This window comes from Chiloscyllium plagiosum, chromosome 8 (assembly GCF_004010195.1).
Source record: "Chiloscyllium plagiosum isolate BGI_BamShark_2017 chromosome 8, ASM401019v2, whole genome shotgun sequence".
NCBI classification, from domain to species: Eukaryota; Metazoa; Chordata; class Chondrichthyes; order Orectolobiformes; family Hemiscylliidae; genus Chiloscyllium; species Chiloscyllium plagiosum.
In genome coordinates this window covers 104,681,046-104,700,973 of record NC_057717.1, presented here as the reverse complement: position 1 = coordinate 104,700,973, position 19,928 = coordinate 104,681,046, and the positions used below count along the sequence as shown (strand labels likewise).

General features: G+C 37.9%; 1 protein-coding gene across 1 annotated transcript in view; it reads left to right on the top strand.

Moving 5' to 3' along the window:
• LOC122552384 (voltage-dependent P/Q-type calcium channel subunit alpha-1A-like) overlaps nucleotides 1–19,928 on the top strand; it is a 603,273-nt gene that overhangs the window by 556,449 nt on the left and 26,896 nt on the right. The window contains exons 46-48 of the mRNA XM_043695134.1: nucleotides 2,808–2,917; nucleotides 7,038–7,173; nucleotides 13,498–13,611. Coding sequence (XP_043551069.1) covers nucleotides 2,808–2,917; nucleotides 7,038–7,173; nucleotides 13,498–13,611 — 360 coding nt within the window. The remainder of the gene's footprint in view (nucleotides 1–2,807; nucleotides 2,918–7,037; nucleotides 7,174–13,497; nucleotides 13,612–19,928) is intronic.

The window sequence follows — 19,928 nt, the reverse complement described above, 5'->3', positions numbered from 1 at the left end:
CGTAATTGACACATGATCCTGCAATGCCTCTCTAATATTGTCCAACAGAGTGGGAAGCTATCACTTGTTTCAACTCTTAACTATCTCCTCATGGCCAGAATATTACTTGCAATGGCTTCTGCTTTTGTCTCTGTATCATTACTTCTGATTTACCCCAAAGATCTATCTTTAACCTTTTATATTTCTCAGTGACATGGTGTTACTTGATGGCATCATCCAAAAGCATGGTGTTAGTTTTCACCTATATTTTGATGACATCCAACTGTGCCTGACCTCTCATCTCTCTTGACACCTTTATTGCTACTAAAATATCAAAACTGCTGATCCAACAACATCCAAGAGTGGAAGAATAGAAATTTTCTCCAATCTAATATTGAGAAGACAAGTTAGTGTTTTTGGTCCCCACTCCAAACTCCATTCAGTAGCTACTAACACCATTGTTTTCCCTGGCAATAGTCTCAGAGTAACACAAGCTGCTCACAAACTTAGTATCGCACTTGACCCTGAGAATGTCAGACACGTATTCACAACATCACTAAGACACTTGTTTTCACCACCCTGTAACATATACTGGCATTGCCCCCTTTGAGGTCATCTGCTGAAATCCTCATTCATACCTGTGTTATTTATTGACGTAATTATTCCATTGCATTCCTGGCTTGTCTCCCATGTTTTTTTCTCCCAAAACTCTATTCCTAATGACTAACTCAAATCAAGTCCCATTTACTGTCACACTTGTTGTCAGTGATCTATATTCATCCCAATCAAGCAATAGTTTAATTTCAAACTTATCATCTATGAATTTAAATCCTTCCATAACTTCCACCCTCCCTATCTTTCTCATTTCCTCCAGCTCCAAAGCCCTCCTAATTCTGACTTCCTGGCCATTCCCAATGTTCTTCCTGTGGTGGCTGTGCTGATGGTTGCCAAGGGAATTCCTGCTCTACACCTCTCCAACTTTTCACCTCATTTATCTCCTTTAAGGCACTCCTCAAAACCACCCTCTTGGATCAAGCTTTTGATAACCTGACCTGTCTCCTTATTTAGCATGGTGTCATATTACGCCAAATTTTGTTTTATAGTATTCCTGTGAATCACCATGGGGTGTTTTTATTATTTTAAAGGTATATAAATATGAGCTGTAGTCTAGTTGGAAGTATAGTCTAACACTTATCTGTTTTATTTCCAATTTAATGAAAAGATAGTTTTTTTTTCCTTGGGATGTTAATTTTGTTTTGCAGTAGCTGAAATTTTCAGAAGGAAATACAGAAGTTCCTTTTTTGGATATATTTTCCCAGAATTCCTTTGTCCATCTCTGCCATGTGGCATCAATGATTGGCAGTATTGTTTGATATCTGATTTCTGAAGCAGGTTATTGGCAATTTACAACAGTGAATACAAGTGTCTTTCCCTCCCTTTGAAAACAGAGGTCTGACATGTCCAGCTCCTCTCTGCGGCTGTATGAGAAGACCAGGAGCATAAAAGACCTAAACCATTGATGTGCTCATGGCTGATGCTTCACCATAGCACCTGAGCATTTTTCTGAAGTTTGTTGAAGCTTCTGTGATCTCACCTGGTGATAATTTCATTACCTTAACCTGTAATATGTATTGAGCAACTTTATAACTTATTCATGTGATGAAAGATTTTTGTTTCTCTGAATTTCTTGAAAGCAGCAAGTCACATTTAGAACGTGATTCAATGAGCAGCATCTGATAATCTTGTCTACATGGCCCTTGCTAATGTAAAAATGTAAGAGATAAGTACCAGGAGGTTATTTAACTGTATCATTTTTGAGATTGAACTGGTCACCCATCACATAGGCACACTTTGTAAGTAGAAGCACTGAATAGACATTGGTAAAAACCGTGTCTGATTGTATTTTACTTCCCTAGTCTAGGACATGCAGAGACCTGCTACAGCACCCACACCTCCTCACCTGAAACTTGCTACAATAAACTTGAAATAAAAATTCAAATCTTCCATTCCATTTTGAAAATATTGTAACTGTACATAATCTGTTTTCTGCTTACTGCAGCACCAGCAGTAATTTTTACAGCAGTATTTTTACTGCTACAGTTTTGGGCCTCATATTTAAAAAGAATATTCAGGCATTGGAGGTGATCAAAAGAGGTTCACTGGGCAGATTCCTGGGAAGAAGGGGTTGACTTTATGAAGAATTGTTACACAGGTTAGACCTTTATTCATTAGAGTGTAAAAGAATGAGGGGTGATCTACTGAAAATACAAGACCCTGAGGGGGCTGAACAGGCTCGATGTTGAGAAGGTGTTTCCATTAGTGGGGAAATCTCGAATTAGGGGACGTAGTGACAGAATAAGGGGACCCTCATTTAAAACTGAGATTCAAAGAAATTTATTTTTCTCGAGGGTAGTAAATGTTTGAAATTCAATATCCAGAGAGTTGTGTAGAGTAGATCACTGAAAGTATTTAAAGAGCAGGTAGATAGACTTATGAAATATCAGGGAGTTGACAGCTCTGCTGAGCTGCCACGAAAGAATAGTTGAGGCCTGGAGCAGATCAGGCATGATCTTGTTGAATGGCAAGGCAAGCTTGAAGGGCCGAATTGCCCACTTCTGTTCCTATTTCTTATGTTTTTATTTGTGGTACCTGGAATGCAGATTAATTCTGTCAGAGCCACAGTGTTAAATGACCCCCCTTTTCCAGAATCAAGAGTGACCTGGGAGGTAAATGAATCTTCGCTTGGCATCATAACATTCTGAATCTTGTATCTTCATTCCCATAAGTCTGTCTGATGCCAGCCCTAGGCCATGTTATATCTCACACAGAATCGAACGCCATTACTGTTTCAGCGTATGGAGCCACCTTCGCCTACGCAGGAAATGGATCCAGGGCAGAATACCTTACCAGATCCCCAGCACATATCTGGAAATGGCCTGTAAGTTCCAATGCTGATGAATTTTCACATAAAGCAGCTAATTCCATAGATCTAACATATTACAATGATTGCATGATATGAAATAAAGCTATCAGTGAATGAAGCGCAGACCTTTGACCAAGACCCTTCAGAATAATTCTACAAAAACAAAACTGGTTTAATGCTAATTACAGAATCACAAAACGAGGCTATTTGGCCAATTGTATCTGGTTATCCGAATACATTAACTTTATGCCAATCTCCTGCCTTACAAAAGCAAAGAACTGTGACGCTGGAGATCTGAAATAAAAACAGAAATTGCTCGAGAAACTCAACAGCTTTGGCAGCATCTGTGGAGAGAGAAACATAGTTCACATTTCGAGTCTGAAAATGACTTCTTCAGAACTTCCATTAATTCTGTTTCTCTCTCCATTAACATGGCCAGACTTGTTGAATTTCTCTGGTACTGTCTGTTTTTATTACTGATTTAATATTTATCAGGATGATACACAGAAGTACATGTTTAATTCTTGATTTTCTTATCTGTAATTTACTCTTGTTTCTTTTTCCACTTCATCTCACTGAATTAAAAATTATTCTGAGTTAGGAGGATGGGATGGTCTGACACCAATCAATCACCTTTGACTTGATTGATGGACGGTGTGCACTTGTTGGGCCAAATGGCCTGTTTCCCACACTATGATTCTATGATTCTATTTACCTGAATCTCTGAAAATCATACTGATCAGTATATGAAAGGAAACTCTACCCATCATCCTGCACTTCCCAATAGGTTCCTCTCATGAGCCTACTGAAGTGGGACTCCACAGAAGAAGACTGTGCATTTCACAATTAGTCATTGTGAATTGTACCTGGGTCGGATAGTTGGGGATGTGATTTGAATTCTCATTTCCTCATTGGTATTGGTAGACCTTACCAGTAAGGATTGAATTTATACTGAATCTCTGAGCTGGTTTTTAAATTCAGTTCCTAGTTAGTATTGTAATATATACACAAGGGCCTAGTTAGCGTCATGGAAATTTATGGTACAGAAGAAGAGCATTTAGATCATTGTGTGTGATAGTGGAAAAGTGCTTTCCCACCTCATCCTACTTTCCAGATCCTGCTCCACAGTAAGCCACTTCAAATACATACCCAAATGTCTTTTCAAATGTGATGAGAGTTTCTGCCTCCACCATCCTCTTTGGCAGTCAGTTCCAGACTTGCACCACCCCCAAAATGAAACAATTTTCTCTGCAAATCCATGTAATTCTTCTCTTGATCATTTCAAATCTAGTTAGTATTTGCATTTATACCCAACGTTGCTAGTTGGGGCTGTGACTACTACTTCCTGGATGAACTTGAGAGTCCAATTGTATCTGTTGATGATGATGCACTGTCTCCAAATTTAGGGAAGGCAATGGCATTGTGGTAATGTCACTGAACTAATCCAAAACCCAAGGCTCACCTTCTGGGGACATAAGGTCATTGTGGCAGATGGTGAAATTTGAATTCAATAAAAAGCTGGCCTCAGGCAATGACTGTCAGCCATCTGTTGACTAATGTCCCTTAGGAAAGAAAATCTGCCATCAGCAACTGGTCTGACCAATATATGACTCCAGGCCACAGCAATGTGATTGACTGTAAACTGTCCTTAAGGCAATATGGATTGACAATAAATGGTGGCCTAGCCAGTGACACCCACAGCCCATTAACAAAAGAAACAATTTCAAAATTTTCCAATTGAATTAACTGGAGTGGATACTCCTAAACAGTAGCCGAAAATGTAGAAACAGGTTATTCTGTTCATCTGCTCTATGTTGGTTTTTATACTCCATGCTGGGCTTTTTCCACAAGCATATGCTTCTGTTTCTTTCTCTGTCATGTGAACATGCAGGTTTCCCTCAAATGAATTTACGTTTTTCACCTCAACCACTCATAAAGTAGAGAATTCCACATTCTATCAGTTTTTTCTTCAAGTATTTTGCATACTTAGTGCAATGATTGGTTGCATTATTAATATATAATGTAGAGAAATTTGTCTAATAATACATAATAATAGAATGCGGTGAACTATTGTATTGAATGAACAAGATTGTGATTCACAGTAATTTTTGTGAGAAATTAAAATGATAGGTTCTCCTACAGGGTTGATTAAAAATGACTGCTACTCAAAAGCTGATTACAGAATGAACATTAAGGTGTTGTCAACATAATTGCTTAACACTGACATTAACTTCATTGTTGCATATGCCAAGTAATATACTTCTACTGTGGTTGTAGCATTGCAGAAGACAATCCAGCTGTTGCACTGTTTTATAGCATGCACGCATAATGGTGACATGCTGCAAACAGCTTAAGTACCATTTTCACTCAACAGTTTATTCTGAAGTAATAAACCTTTCCATCAAAATGTCAAAAAGACAGTTTGGATGACTGATCTCTGAATCTCAATCAAAATGACATTGGCTATTGCCCATTTTACATTTTGGTTTGCAGATTTTTGTTGTTGAACCTCAATTCTCCCAGGTGGGCAGAGCTTTTACCAGACAAGGTCTCAGCTTCAGATTGCTGTTCAACAACCCCCTACTGAAATTGCATTTTTTTAACACATTCATGGAATGGAGACCTCACTGACTCATGGAGTGGTGACCTTGCCAGCAAAGGCAGCATTTATTCCTATCCCTAATTGCTCCTGAGAAGATGATGATGAACCATTGTTCAGTTATGGATTTGGATGATGCTGATGAAGTCTGGTTAAGTTATATAAAGTGCATCTTGCAGATGATCGTGCTGCAACCATGGTGCACCAGTGTTGAAGGTGAATATTTGAGTGTGCATGTCAGGTGAAGACACAGTTAGTGCTTCTCAAACATCCAACAGTTAGCAAGTCTTTCAATACTGTCCATTCTCATGTAAAAAGATTAGCCACTTGGGAAACATGGCAAAGAACTGTCATTGCCCAGAAGTCCCAAACCTGCAAGAATTATACAAGTAATGGGGCAAGGGCAATTTTGGGAGCAGAAAGGTGGAAGAAAGAAGTTTCAGTAGAAAGCTATAATATTTGAAAGAACGAAGACAAACAAAATGAAGAGAAGAAATTTGCACCTGTGATCAACTTTGTCCCTGGTTTCCTTTTTTAAATAGTTCCTTTATGAGAAGGCAGTAAAAGTGAGGCTTGCTGTTCTTCCACAGTGCCCTAAGCCATTTTGTCACCTTTGCAACAATTGGTTTGAAATAAGAATAGGTAAAACCCTGAAGAGAGACTAAGAGGTGCTGGGGTGACAAGAGCACCCAGATTTTCCCTAAGAAAGGAAGGAATAAACAAAAAAAATGCCATTTAGCCTGTGAATCTCATTCAATCACTGTACGCACCAAAATTCCATTAGCCTTTTCAATTACCCCTTTGTCTTTTCATGACATCCTGTCTATGATTCCCAGTGTTTCTGCTTTTTTAGATTTTCACTATTTTAAAAAATACTTTGTTATATTCTTTTTAGTTAGGAGAAAGTGAGGACTGCAGATGCTGGAGATCGGAGTCAAAAAGTGTGACGCTGGAAAAGCACAGCCAGTCAGGCAGCATCCAAGGAGCAGGAGAGTCAACGTTCAGGGATCCTAATGAAGGGCTTATGCCCGAAACATTGACTGTCTTGTTCCTTGAATGCTGCCCGACCGGCTTTTCCAGCGCCACACATTTTGACTCTGACCGTATTCTTTTTAGTTGCAAAGTTAACATGAATGTTACTGTACTCAATGTTGATATCCCATACTTTGATGAATCCACAAGAAATAATCATTGTCAGTGAATGCAGGGAAGCTTCATATTTTAAAAGCACCAGATGCAAGATGAATCAGGAATATCCCTGAAATGTTCCTCTTTCCATGCATCTCTTTGTCACTAGTTGTTATACTGCAAAACCTCAGGCACAAATGCCACCCCTCTTTCCATTACACAAGAATCTCATCCCCAGTTAGTTTTAGTATTACCGGAGAGGCAAACAACTGTTACTTGAAGGTCTGAGCTATGCCCTTCTTTAGTGTGTAACTGACTAGATGACATCTCTTATATTATGCCTAGTATTGAATTCTAGCTTCTTCTTTATTAATGTCCTTATTAAATATATAATTTCTCTTCCCAAAGTGCACAAGATGGGATTATGAAAGAAAGTCAATCTTGGGTCACAGACCGAGCTCAAAAAATGTTTCAGAAGACAGGGGCTTGGAGTCCTGAAAGAGGTCGGTCAGAAGAAATAGAAGACACTCGACCAAGCTCCCAGGTATAAATCAGCAAAACGCATCTCACTGTTTCATTGCTTGATATCAAAACAGTTGAATGATTACAATTTTGTAATAATGTGTTTCAATCCTGATGGAAATTTGCTGGTCACACCTCTACTAAAATCTACCAGTTTGAGACTGGTACATTAACAATAGTTTAAATGCATTTTATTGGCAGAATCAGAAAACACTGGCTTCCACAGCTGTACATGCCTATTATATCATGTTCCTCTTTCCCTGCAGATCATTTATAACCTTATGTCAGGTTCAACAGTCTGGAGATTCTGTCAGTTATCTTGCTTCATAATGACTGAGCATCTGTAATAGTTTAGGCTTTAAACTTCTAAAAGTAGTTTGAGACATTTTATTCCATATTAAAACTTAAAATGTGTTTAACATATCTATATGGATATAGATAGTTATACATAAACTCTTATGGAGTGTTCCTGATTCCTTGAAATAGCTGTTAGCATTTTTATCTTATTTTGAGGATATTTGACTGTAGGTCTCAGTCCTCTTATTTCTGAAAACTCACCCAGACCTCTTCCTTCTCTCTGTGAGGTGTCTGTTCTCCTGCACTATTTCACCATGTCTTAATAATATGAATACTAATATACAGAAACTCGGCTCAGAGACTTTTGAATGTCCAACAAATATTTATAACTTTCTCAACAAGTTGTTTCTTTATTCTTCTTCACTTCTTATTTAGCTGTAACAACCATTGCTCAGCTGAGATATACAGTAATTAAGTGTTATCCAAACCCTGCATTGTCATTCAATAGCTGGAATGTGGTTGCTGTGCGTTTTGTATGATTTCTATCATCCTGGGCTCTTTCTACGACTGTCATGCAAAATCGGGAGAGTTTATCAATTTCAGAGTTAAAATTTCATTCGTCATCATCATTGTTAAAACACTGCTGGTTTATGCAATTAGATGTTCAAGTTCTGTAATAAACAGGTCATGAAGAAGTTGTCTTTAAAACTCTGCAGAATATTTGTACTTTATATAAAGGAAGTGCATTTATTTAACACCTCGTAACATATAATTGGAATGTCTCTAAGTGTTTCACTTAAAGTGATTTACTTTGAAATACAGTGATTGTTATTATGTAGACAAATGCAAACAGTATTTAATACAAACAACAGGATGCCTGTTTTATGCTGGTTTTATTTGAGGTGAAAATGCTGGTCAGGATAACATTCATGTAGTTGACAATCTGTAAGTTTATTTTGTTCATTGCCACCATCAACTAGGTTTGCTGAGTACAGGGGAGAGGATGGGTAAGGTACAAGAGTGACAATCAGCGTGTATGACCTAAAAGAACACAGCAATGCATCATTCCATGCAAATTAAAGCACTGTGCTATAGATTAGCCTTTCAGTCTTTTCAGCAGTGTGTCATAAACGCAATATATTCTATGTTAATATACTACAGACAGATTACCAATTGTGTTGCTCATAGTTAGCTAGATGATATTCTTTTATACAAAGAATTACAAATAAATGGGACAGCAAATGTGATTCTTATAGAAAGTCATTGGTGCATAAAAATATACCGATATGATATATTAAAAATCTACATATCCTTTGTGCACTCCTATGTGCACTTTATAATGGAAATTGCGTCATTGTAAACAGTTTACCTGCCTATTATGATGTTGTACTATATCCTATGAAATAAATAACATCATATGATATATTTGAAATAATTCTTCTGAGGTTGGCATCACATCACTAATTTTTAGATTAGATTAGATTACAGTGTGGAAACAGGCCCTTCGGCCCAACAAGTCCACACCGACCCGCCGAAGCGCAACCCACCCATACCCCTACATTTGCCCCTTATCTAACACTACGGGCAATTTAGCAAGGCCAATCCACCTGACCTGCACATCTTTGGATTGTGGGAGGAAACCGGAGCACCCGGAGGAAACCCACACAAACCCACACAGACACAGACACTAATCACTTGTTATTTTAAAGTGCATAGCCTTTGACAATAGCACTGTCTGACTGAGTCAGGCATTCCAGGAGCTCAGTATCCCTGACGTTCATCATCTTATGTCCGCCAAGTCTCCCTCATTGGATCACATTAATAGCCCCAATCAGGAAACCCCTAATCTATGATGTCCAGCTGACTGACCTGGTTACAATCACTACAATATCAATCTCATATACATTGGCCAAGGAATCCCTATTAGCAACAAATTGTTTCTCAATAAATGTCCATGAAGATGCTGCCATTCAAAAGTAGACCGAGAACTCAAAGAAATTCATCCCAAAATTACTAAATAAGTTCACATCACAAGAATAAGTCATACCCTGTTGTGATTTCAAGGCATTTAATCTCACCATGTTCTCACAATTTTTTGTGGTATCTATGCTGCTTACACTATCCAGTTAAATTCTAATGTGTACTTATCCCTTGGTTACCATTGTTTTCTGTGTTACCTATGTTGTGAATCTTATACAGGAACACAAGCTTACACAACAAGGGGAGGAGAAAGATGCTAGAAATCAAAGTCAAGAGTGTAGTTCTGGAAAAGCACAGCCGGTCAGGCAGCGTCTGAGGAGCAGGAGAATCAATGTTTCAGGCATAAGCTCTTCATGATTCTCCCGCTGCTCAGATGCTACCTGACCTGCTGTGCTTTTCCAGCACCACAGTCTCGACAACAAGGGGAAGCAATGGCCTAGTGGTATTATTGCTGGGCTGTTATTTCAGGGACTCAGGTATAACGTTCTGGGGACTTGGGTTTGAATCTCACCATGGCAGATGCTGGAATTTGAATTTTTTTAAAAATCTGGAATTAGGAATCTAATGACGATCATGAACCCATTGCCAATAGAGAGGAAAAAACCATCTGGTTTACTAATATCCTTTAGGGAAGGAAACTGCCACCCTTATCTGGTCTGGCCTACATGTGACTCCTGACCCTCAACAATGTGGTTGATTCTTAACTCCCCTCTGGGATGGGTAATAAATGCTGGCCTAGCCAGTAGCATGCTCAACCATTGAATGAATATTAAAATAAAATTCCAAAGCAATTTGTTCTGTGAGGTACTTTTATATTACAACAATGAGATGAGGTACTCTAGAAATCTAATATCCTTGTTATATTTCAATGTTAATATGACTGCAGTTAGATTCTAAGGGCAGTACTTTTACTACCAGCTGTGCTATGACTGAATAACTGTATTGCCACAAGAGAGTGACATCTGTCTTGATGCTTAGCAAGAGTTGGGGTCTGCTCACCAGTACAGAACCATAAGTACTCACCTGTTTATAAATTCCTCTCATGAAACCAATCATCTGACAATTTTGACAATACTGTAACATTTTAAATTGCTAGTGAGAAGGTAAATGTTTAACCTTAAAGGCAATTTATCACAAAGTGTAAAGAATAGTACAGCTCAGGAACAGGCCCATCAGCCCACCAAGCCTGCTTCAACACCAAACCAAAAAACCCCTTGCCTCTATGGGGTCCATATCTCTCTATTCTCTGCCTATTCATTTATCTGTCCAAAAACCTCTTAAACGTTAGTATTATATCTGCTTCTACCACCACCTCTGGCAGCTCATTCCAGACACTCTTCTCTAGTAATTGATATTTCAACCTTGGGGAAAAAGACTCCGACTATCCTTTCTAAAGATCCGCCTTATTCATTGAATAATGAAAAGGTGCCTTTTTTTTTACTGTGGCTGGTTTGAGGAAGAACATTCTGAATCTTCCTTAACCAGAATGGGATTGAACCTTTTGCTGTTATCATTAATAGAATCTACAGGTTAGCCACCTAGCTAACTGGCCACAGTTCTACTCATAATTCCCTAAACATTTATGATGCATAATGAAGAATGAAAATGTCCAAGTGGCACCAGGAGAGATTAGAAAACATTTTTGTGTTACAGTAGAGGGAAAATTAATATGACCGATCACCAAGTGACCATTACAATTCCAGATAGGATTCCCCCAAACGTGAATGCTTTCGCATAAGGAAGAATGAACTGGCTCTATTTCTTAATTCACCCCCTCCTCAGTTGATCTTAACAGGATTAATTTAAAAAGGAACCCTTCCCTCTTTAAAACTTTTTCCCAATCTAAATATATGTCTATCTTAAAAAGAGTCACATTAACCTTTCTTGAGTTAAATAATAGATAAGTATATGAGCTATTAAATGTGTGAAAATATATTTAAACTTGATGAACATACTCACAAATTATAAATGGAAATTGTGTATCACGATAACAATTCAAAAGATTAACAAGTTATCCTTTGGGTTCTTTGTAGAAAAGATGTGGGAATGTTGTAGCTGTTAATTTGGATGATTCTAGTAAAGTTGAAGTCAGTAGTGAAGCAATTGGTTTCAAGACTCCTGGCCCTATAGTTTGCTGGCAGGTTTTAGTCTTTTTCCTCCTTAACGGTTACTTCAATGGCTTGCCTGGCTGTCAGGACTCATAGAAAGAGAAGATCTTTCTTTATCTTCCATGCAGGAATGTCTAATGGCTGTTGTCAAGCTGTGATTCACAGCATAGTAGAGTACACCGGTACATCTTCAGCTAAAACATGTATACCATGGATTGAAGTTGGTCCTTCACCCTTTTGTGTATACTCCTAGAAGAATAAAATATAACCATGTCTGCAGTTTGGATCATAATCTACAGGAGATGGCTTTCTTCTGAGGGATTGGAAGTGTCAACTCTTCCTTATCTCTTCTTTTTAAGTGCCTCAGTTTGAAATTTCCCTGACAATCTAAAGGTGGAACATTCCAGACAGCCACTGAAATTACAGGCATCATTTGACTATATTTCCTCTTGGTAAAAAATGTCTTATTTAATAGTTTGACATGTCATGAGTAATCTGGGGTTATAATCCAATGTTCTGACAACATTACTTTGTGTTTTGAACCTGGCTGATGATTTTAGTGGGCAGTTTGGATTCCTGAGTATGACCTGGTTTGATGGACCATCGATTTTCTTTTTCTTTTTTGTTTGCTGTGGAAGTCAGGCATTGAAACTATTCATGAGAATCTTCCAATCTACTTCTTAAAAATGAGCATAAAAGGTTATTACACAAAAGGAAAACATATGAACTGTGTTACACGAGACAAGATCAATTTGAAGATGTCTTATTACGCATATCAGAAAGGTTTCACCCAAATTATTCTGACAAACTCAAACATATACTCAAATGTCAGTGGAGAGTTACCCCTCCCTCCACATAAAGCTTCTTGTTCAGTTATTGGTTTCTGGAGCTTTCACTTCCTTCTTACTGACTTTGAAGTACCTTGAGAATAAATACTCTGAGATTTCCATATACTGAGCTTCAAGCAGTTTTCTGGCTAGTCTTCTGACTAGCTTAGCATTTCAGTTTCCACTCTCTTGTACCCACACAAGCTAACTCACTGATCTACTGAATGTTTCTGTCTGCATTTCCTGGTGTCATTGGATACCTTATTGCTGGGCAGCTTAGTAATTTCTCACCAGTCCTGATTGCTTGGACAGTTAAAAACAGCCCTCTGCTTCTAAAAACCGCTTGTCTCTGAATGAATCGATTTCAGTTTCTCAACCTGTTGCTCCCTCTCTCTTTGTAAAACTCAAATCAAACACCTTAGCAATTATCTGCCTAGATGGCTTGCTGTTCATTTATCTGGAGTCAGATGATTTATTTGAAATACTGTTTTATTCATTCTCTATTCAAAAATGACTTTCAGACTTCTTTTAAAACATTAGGATCTTCACAGAAATAATTAAAATTAATTCTCTTTCACTTTAGAACTTAATCTTTCAATCAATAATATTGTACTATGAACCTTTATTGATCGCATCAGTATTTTAGGCTACACTTATCCTGACCTGAAAATACTCGTGTGGACAGAAAGGAGGAAAATATTTACAAAGCTGATGAAAATGTAAAAATCTAGATCCGAGATATGAGACTGAATGGTTAGTCTCATAAAACTAAAACCATCACCATCTTATACAGCACTGCAGTTCAAGAAAACTGTCAAAACACATCTCAGGTCAGCTGAAAATTGGCAATAAATTCACCCTTGCCAGTGTTGGCTACATCATGAAAATGAAAAGACAGATCATTTAGTGTATAGATTAATTCTCCAGTATATGCAACTTGCAAGTTCAGTAAGTCCCCTTTTGTTTGATGTTTGTTTATGTCAATTCATTGAGCATGTAGCAGGGTTTACACCTTACAGAATTATGCTCAGGAATGGCAGCTAGTACGAGGAGCCTTCCAGCTCACTCAGTTCCAGCTAAGGCTGACGTTTCCTCCCCCTTTAATACCCCCCCAAATTTGGCTTTGTATTGCAGGCTGTGGAGATGCAAGAAATGGGGAGGGACGGCTACTCGGACAGCGACCATTACCTCCCGATGGAAGGCCACAGTCGAGCAGCCTCCATGCCACGGCTACCTGCAGAAAACCAAGTGAGCTCAGTGAGATGTACTCTGCTGCATCCTGTGTCATGTTCCATTCTTTTAACTCTTTCAATGCAACCAGTGGCAATACATTCATGGAGTTCTTCTCTAAAAGCATCACAGTGGAAATCATTAAATTATAAACACACCCAAATGAATTACATTTTAAAATTATTTTAAAGAAAGGTAAACTAATAATGAATAAAATGTTTAAAGGGGAATTAACATTAGAAACATTTGTGTTTTAAGTTAGAAATCCCTGTGTTAATCAGCAATCTGTTTTATGTAGAGACATTTAACATATAACTTTCAAAGACATGACTTTCATTCACGGTATCATGTGAGTATCTTGTCCTTGAAGGTTGTTTAAAATATTGTGTAACTCTCACATTGTGCACAACATTTGTGTGCTGTCAGTTGGGTGCTGTTAAGTAGGTCCTGTCTGTGAGAAGGAATGAACATTCTTTGCCTGAGTCTATGTTAAAGAGCTATTTGTATCAGAGAACCTGTATTTTACAGCATTTAATAAAACCTAATCAATTAAACTAGATTTAGGGAAAGACAAGGTGAGATTTCAAACATGATTCCTAACAAAGAAAATGTTAATTCTTTGTGATGCAGCACTGAAAGAGTTAAATGGAGATCATTGTTTTTAACATGAATTATGGGCTTTTTCATCTGCATGTTTTCAATTTTTTTTTAAGTTGTCCACCATAACTCAAGCATTCCTGGAAAGGGATAGCAACTCATTTACTAATGCAGCAGCAATGCCTTTGATTGTCTGTACCATACAATTTCCTCTTGGTGGTTGACAGTGGGTCTTTATGATTTTAAGCATAATTAAGACAGTGAAGGCTATTATCATGATGTTGGCCATGGATCTTCAAATCAAGTGCTGCTGATGATGTTAAATTGACACAATACTTCAAACAGAAATTTGTTGAAAACATTGTGAAAACAGATATTTCACTAAGAAATTATTGATCATTAATGTCTATTTTGAAGCATTGGTTGAAAAGTTACTTATCTTTTGCCCCACTCGTGAAAATGCTCAAAACTAATTGAACTCAGAAATATTCTGTTTGGGATAATAATGAATGAATGAGTTTGTGTTTTTCTGTGCACTGTTTTAAAATAAATGCTATGTATGCCTTTGTCAAATTAACCAACAGAGTACACCACTCACATAGAGTAACTTTCTATTTTGAGACTTTACATTAAATTTTTGTTTGATGCTTGGGTTGTAAAAATCTTCAGAATTGAGCTTGTTTCCAGGTGATTTGGAGTGTTAGGGAAAACTATTTTTTTTAATTAGCCAGATTAGTCAATTTAGTCAATTATCCATTTTTTTTCGAAAAGAGAAAGGAGGCATATGTAAGGTTTAGGAAACTGAAGACAGACAGATGACTCAAAATACACAAAGATAGATTAGATTAGATTACATTACAGTGTAGAAACAGGCCCTTCGGCCCAACAAGTCCACACTGACCCGCCGAAGCGCAACCCACCCATACCCCTACATTTACCCCTTACCTAACACTACGGGCAATTTAGCATGGCCAATTCACCTGACCCTGCACATCTTTGGACTGTGGGAGGAAACCAGAGCACCCGGAGGAAACCCACGCAGACACGGAGAGAACGTGCAAACTCCACACAGTCAGTTGCCTGAGGCGGGAATTGAACCCGGGTCTCTGGCGCTGTGAGGCAGCAGTGCTAACCACTGTACCACCGTGCCACCCAATAGCAGGAAAGAATTCAAACAAGAAATTAAATGAGCTAAAAGGGGGCATGAAATCCCTTTGACTAACAGGATTAATGAAAATCCCAAGGCATTATATGGAGCAAGAGGGTAGCTAGAGAAAGGGTAATTTGATTCAAAGACAAAGAAATGAATTTATGCATGGAGCTGGAGGACGTGGGTAAGGGCCTTAACAAATACTGAATTGGTGCTCACAAAGGAGAGGATTATGGTGGATGGTGAGTCTCGGGAGGGTAAGTTGAAATTCTAGGGCATATCAGTACAAAAGAAAAGAGGTGTTAGGTGATTTGAAAAGCATTAAGGTGGATAGGTCCCCAGGACCTGATGGGATGTATCCCAGAATGTTGAAGGAAGAACGTGATGAAATTGCTAGGGCCTTTGACGAAATCTTTGTATCCTCTTTAGTCACAGGAGAGGTCCCAGTGGACTGGAGAATAGCCAACTTTGTTCCTTTGTTTAAGAAGGGCAACAGGGATAATCTAAGAAATTACAGGCCGGTGAACCTTACATCAGTGATATGGAAATTATTTGAGAAGATTCTTAGGAAACGAATTTACTCACATTGGAAAAAACATGAATTTATTACCAATAGCCAGCATGGTTTTGTGCAGGGAAGGTCATATCTCTCAATCTTAATTGAGTTTTTTGAGGAAGTGACAAAAATGACAGATGAGGGCAGATTGGTAGATGCTGTCTATATGGACATTAGCAAGACCTTTGACAAGGTCCCTCATGGCAGGTTGATACAAAAGTTGAAGTCACATGGGATCCATGGTGAGCTGGTAAGTTGGATACAGAACTAGCTGCCACAAAAGAAAGAGTATAGCAATGGAACGTTAATTTTCGGACTGGACATCTGTGACCAGTGGTATTCTGCTCGTATCAGTGCTGGGAACCCTGTTGTTTGTAATATCTATAAATGAAAGTGTAGGTGTTCTCATTAGTAAGTTCGCAGATGACAGAAAGTTTGGGGAAGCTATGGATAGAGAGGAGGATATAGATAAACTGGAGACTTGGGTGGAGAAATGGTAGATGGTGTTTAATCTAGGCAAATGTGAGGTGATGCATTTTGGAAGATCTGATGCACCTGGAAGTAAATAGTTAATAGTAGAACCTAGAGTAGCATCAGCATACAGAGGTACAGGTCACAGTTCCTTGAAAGTGGATAAGGTGGTCAAGAACGCATACGACATGCTTGCCTTTATCGGTCAGGGTATAGAGTTTAAAAATTGGCAAGTCAGCTTGTAGCTGTATAGAAATTTAGTCAGGCCACATTTGGAATATTGTGTACAGTTCTGGTTGTCACACTACCAGAAGGATGTGGAGGCTTTGGAGAGGATACAGAAATGGTTTACCAGGATGTTGCCTGGTTTGCAGGCTATTAGCTATGAGGAGAGATTGGACAAACTTGGCTTGCTTTCACTTGAATGTCGAAGGATGAGGGGTGACCTGCTGGAGTTTACAAAACTATTAGAGGCTTGAATAGAATGGATAGTTGGGGCCTTTGTCCGAGGGTAGAAATGTCAGTTGTTTGGGAACATTAGTTGAAGGTAAAAGGGGGGTAAGTTGCAAGGAGATGTGAGAGGCAATTTTCTTTTCCACAGAAGGTAGTAAGTACCTGGAATGTGCTGTCAGAGGTGGTGGTGGAAGCGGATATATTAGCAACATTAAAGAGGTACTTTGACAAGACATATGAATAGAGGGATACAGATTGCATAGGGGGTAAATGTTTTTAGTTTTGAAAGGCACCATGTGTTGGGTCAAAGGGCCTATTCCTGTGACGCACTGTTCTTTATTCTTTGCACATTTCTACAAGTATCACTAAGTCAGCTGATTCTACCCCTTCCACCTTTGGAAGTCCCAAGAATGCAGACTGACTGACTGACTGATAGTGAATTACTAGGCAGTGATTGTGTGTAGAAACTGGCTAAGTTATTTTTTGACTTCCTACTGTCAAAGATACTAAAACCAGTTTTTCGATCTCTGCACCCTCTTGATTGAAACCAGTTATGTGAGTAAAAACCAAATATTAAACTGAGATATTCTTCTAACTCTTAACAGTACATGAAAGTGCATATATAGCATGATTGCCTCTTCTCCAAATACTCTATATTGAGTTTAAAATACAGCTATTATGTGTGGTGATAATAACTTGAAGACAATTTCTTTGTGATTACAAACCATAATGAACTCTCAATTCTGTCACAATCTTGCATCAATGTTTTGAAATTCTTTCATATCCATTTTGAAAATGACTAGGCCTTTCATTCAATGTAACTAAAAGGTTTTGTATTTCTCATTACTTTGATTAAAGCTATTATGTATATTGCCTAATGACCACAGCTAAGCACAAACTTTCTGCATACGTAGTTTGCATTAGTACACCTTTTTTTTAACCATGAGGTTTGTGAGAAATTGAGATTATTCTGTTTTGTTATTTGCCAGCTGAAAATGCAAACTTTGGCTGAATTTTAATTCTGTGTTAGTGAATGGGCTTTGAGTGGGTTAAAATCATAACTAAGTTCCATAACATCCTGCAAGTAGTTTCTGGCAAGGGTCTTGCTTGTTTAAGCTATGGACATTTAGTGGTAGAGCTTATAGATTGTGCTAACATTTATTATTAAAATATATTGATCAACTTCTAACTTGTGCACTCTTCATCTCTTAAAATTATATTTCCAACTAAACATTCAATCATATATTGATACAGTAATACCAGTGCTTCTGATAGGAAATGATCATTGTATGCTGGTGCTTGCTCTTATTAAGAAAATTGATTTCTATAAGAAAAAATTTGAAACTAAAATATGTATGATAAAAATTGAATTTGGTAAATCAGTCAGTTAAATAATTAACCCTTCAAATATACTCCAGAAGAGGAGACAGACATATTCTGTCATAATAGTTATGATTCTTAAATCAAACTATTTCTAACTATGCCTGTTCAGATGCATATTTACTACACATGACCAGCTACACATAATTTGTTCTGAGAAGTAAAGTTGACAGATAGATTTGAGAAATGAAAATGTCCTTAATATTAAAAGAGGAAACCTGTAAACTATATTAAAATTGTTTTTAGCTGGGCTGAAAAGAAGGAAATGAACTCCTCTCTAACTCTGAAGCTTTCCTGTCACCCCCTTTTTCCTTCATTCCTGCATTTATTTTTACCATCTGTATATGTTTGCCCTATTTCTTGCTTTTTTTTCCTACTTTCTTTTCACTGAAATTCTCTTGATCTTGCTGTCACATTTGTTATTCTAATTAATCCTCTTCATATCCTGCTCTTTATTTTACTCATTGATGAATACTTTACATCCATATTTACAAAATTTAAGGGCCATGATGTGGAGGTGCCGGTTTTGGATTGGGGTAGACAAAGTTAAAAATCACACAACACCAGGTTATAGTCCAACAGGTTTATTTGGAAGTATTAGTTTTCAGGACAGATGCTGTTTTGAAAAGTCCTGATTAAAGTAGCATGGTGACACTCCCTAGTGCAGCACATAGTCATTTAACCAGTTAGAGCATGCTCTGTCTAGTAAAATTGAACTATGCAGTGCAATGTGATTTTGACAACAGCCACAAGAAGCATTAATTTCACATGATGACTTCTGCACTCAAAAATAGAACCAACAGCAATTTTGTTCAGATTAATTTTTATATACCTCCAGCTACTGCCCAAAACTATGCTTTGGGCTCATTATGTACTTGAATGAGAAGCTTAACACTGTATTAACTTCCTACTTAAATTGTATAGTGATAGGTGGAATGCACAGTGTAGCCTGTAAACAGAAAATGCTGGAAATGATCTGCATTTCCAGTAACATCTGTGTCTACTCTGTTCATGATGTTTCAACTGTACTGGAGCCAGGAGACATACTGAAGCTACTGTCCTCAAGGAGAGGCAGTGGCCTAATGGTAATGTCAATGGTCGAGGAATCTAGAATCTCAAGCTGATGTTCTAGGGACATAGGTTTGAATCCCACCATAGTAGATGGTTAAATTTGAATTAATTAAAAATTTGAAATTTAAAGCTAGCCTAATGGCAACCATGTAACAATTGTAGTAAAAAACAATCTGGCTCACCACTGTCCTTAGGGAAGATTCTGCCTACCTTATCTGCTCTGACTACATTTGCCTCTGAACTGACCTAGTAATGACTCAAATCAAGGGTAATTGGTGAACAATTAAACACCTAACAGGAGGTGAAGGCTCTGCAAGTATCACCATCCTTGGCAATAGAAGAACTCAACATATCAATGTAAGAGAAAAGCATTTGCATCCATCTTCAGCCGAAGACAGATGGTTCATCTTGATCTCCTCATGAAATCTTCAGCATCTAATCTTCAACCAATTTGATTCATTCCACATGATATTAAGAAACAACTGACGACACTAGACAGTACAAAAACAGCAAAGGCCCTAACAACATCCAGTAATAATAATGAGGACTTGAACTGATTTATTTTAGTTTTGTGGAAATACATGGAAGTTTTTTTAGAAAAAGTCATTAAAAGGTCACATTGGACATTGAAGTTTTTTTAAACAAAGCTTCCTAGAA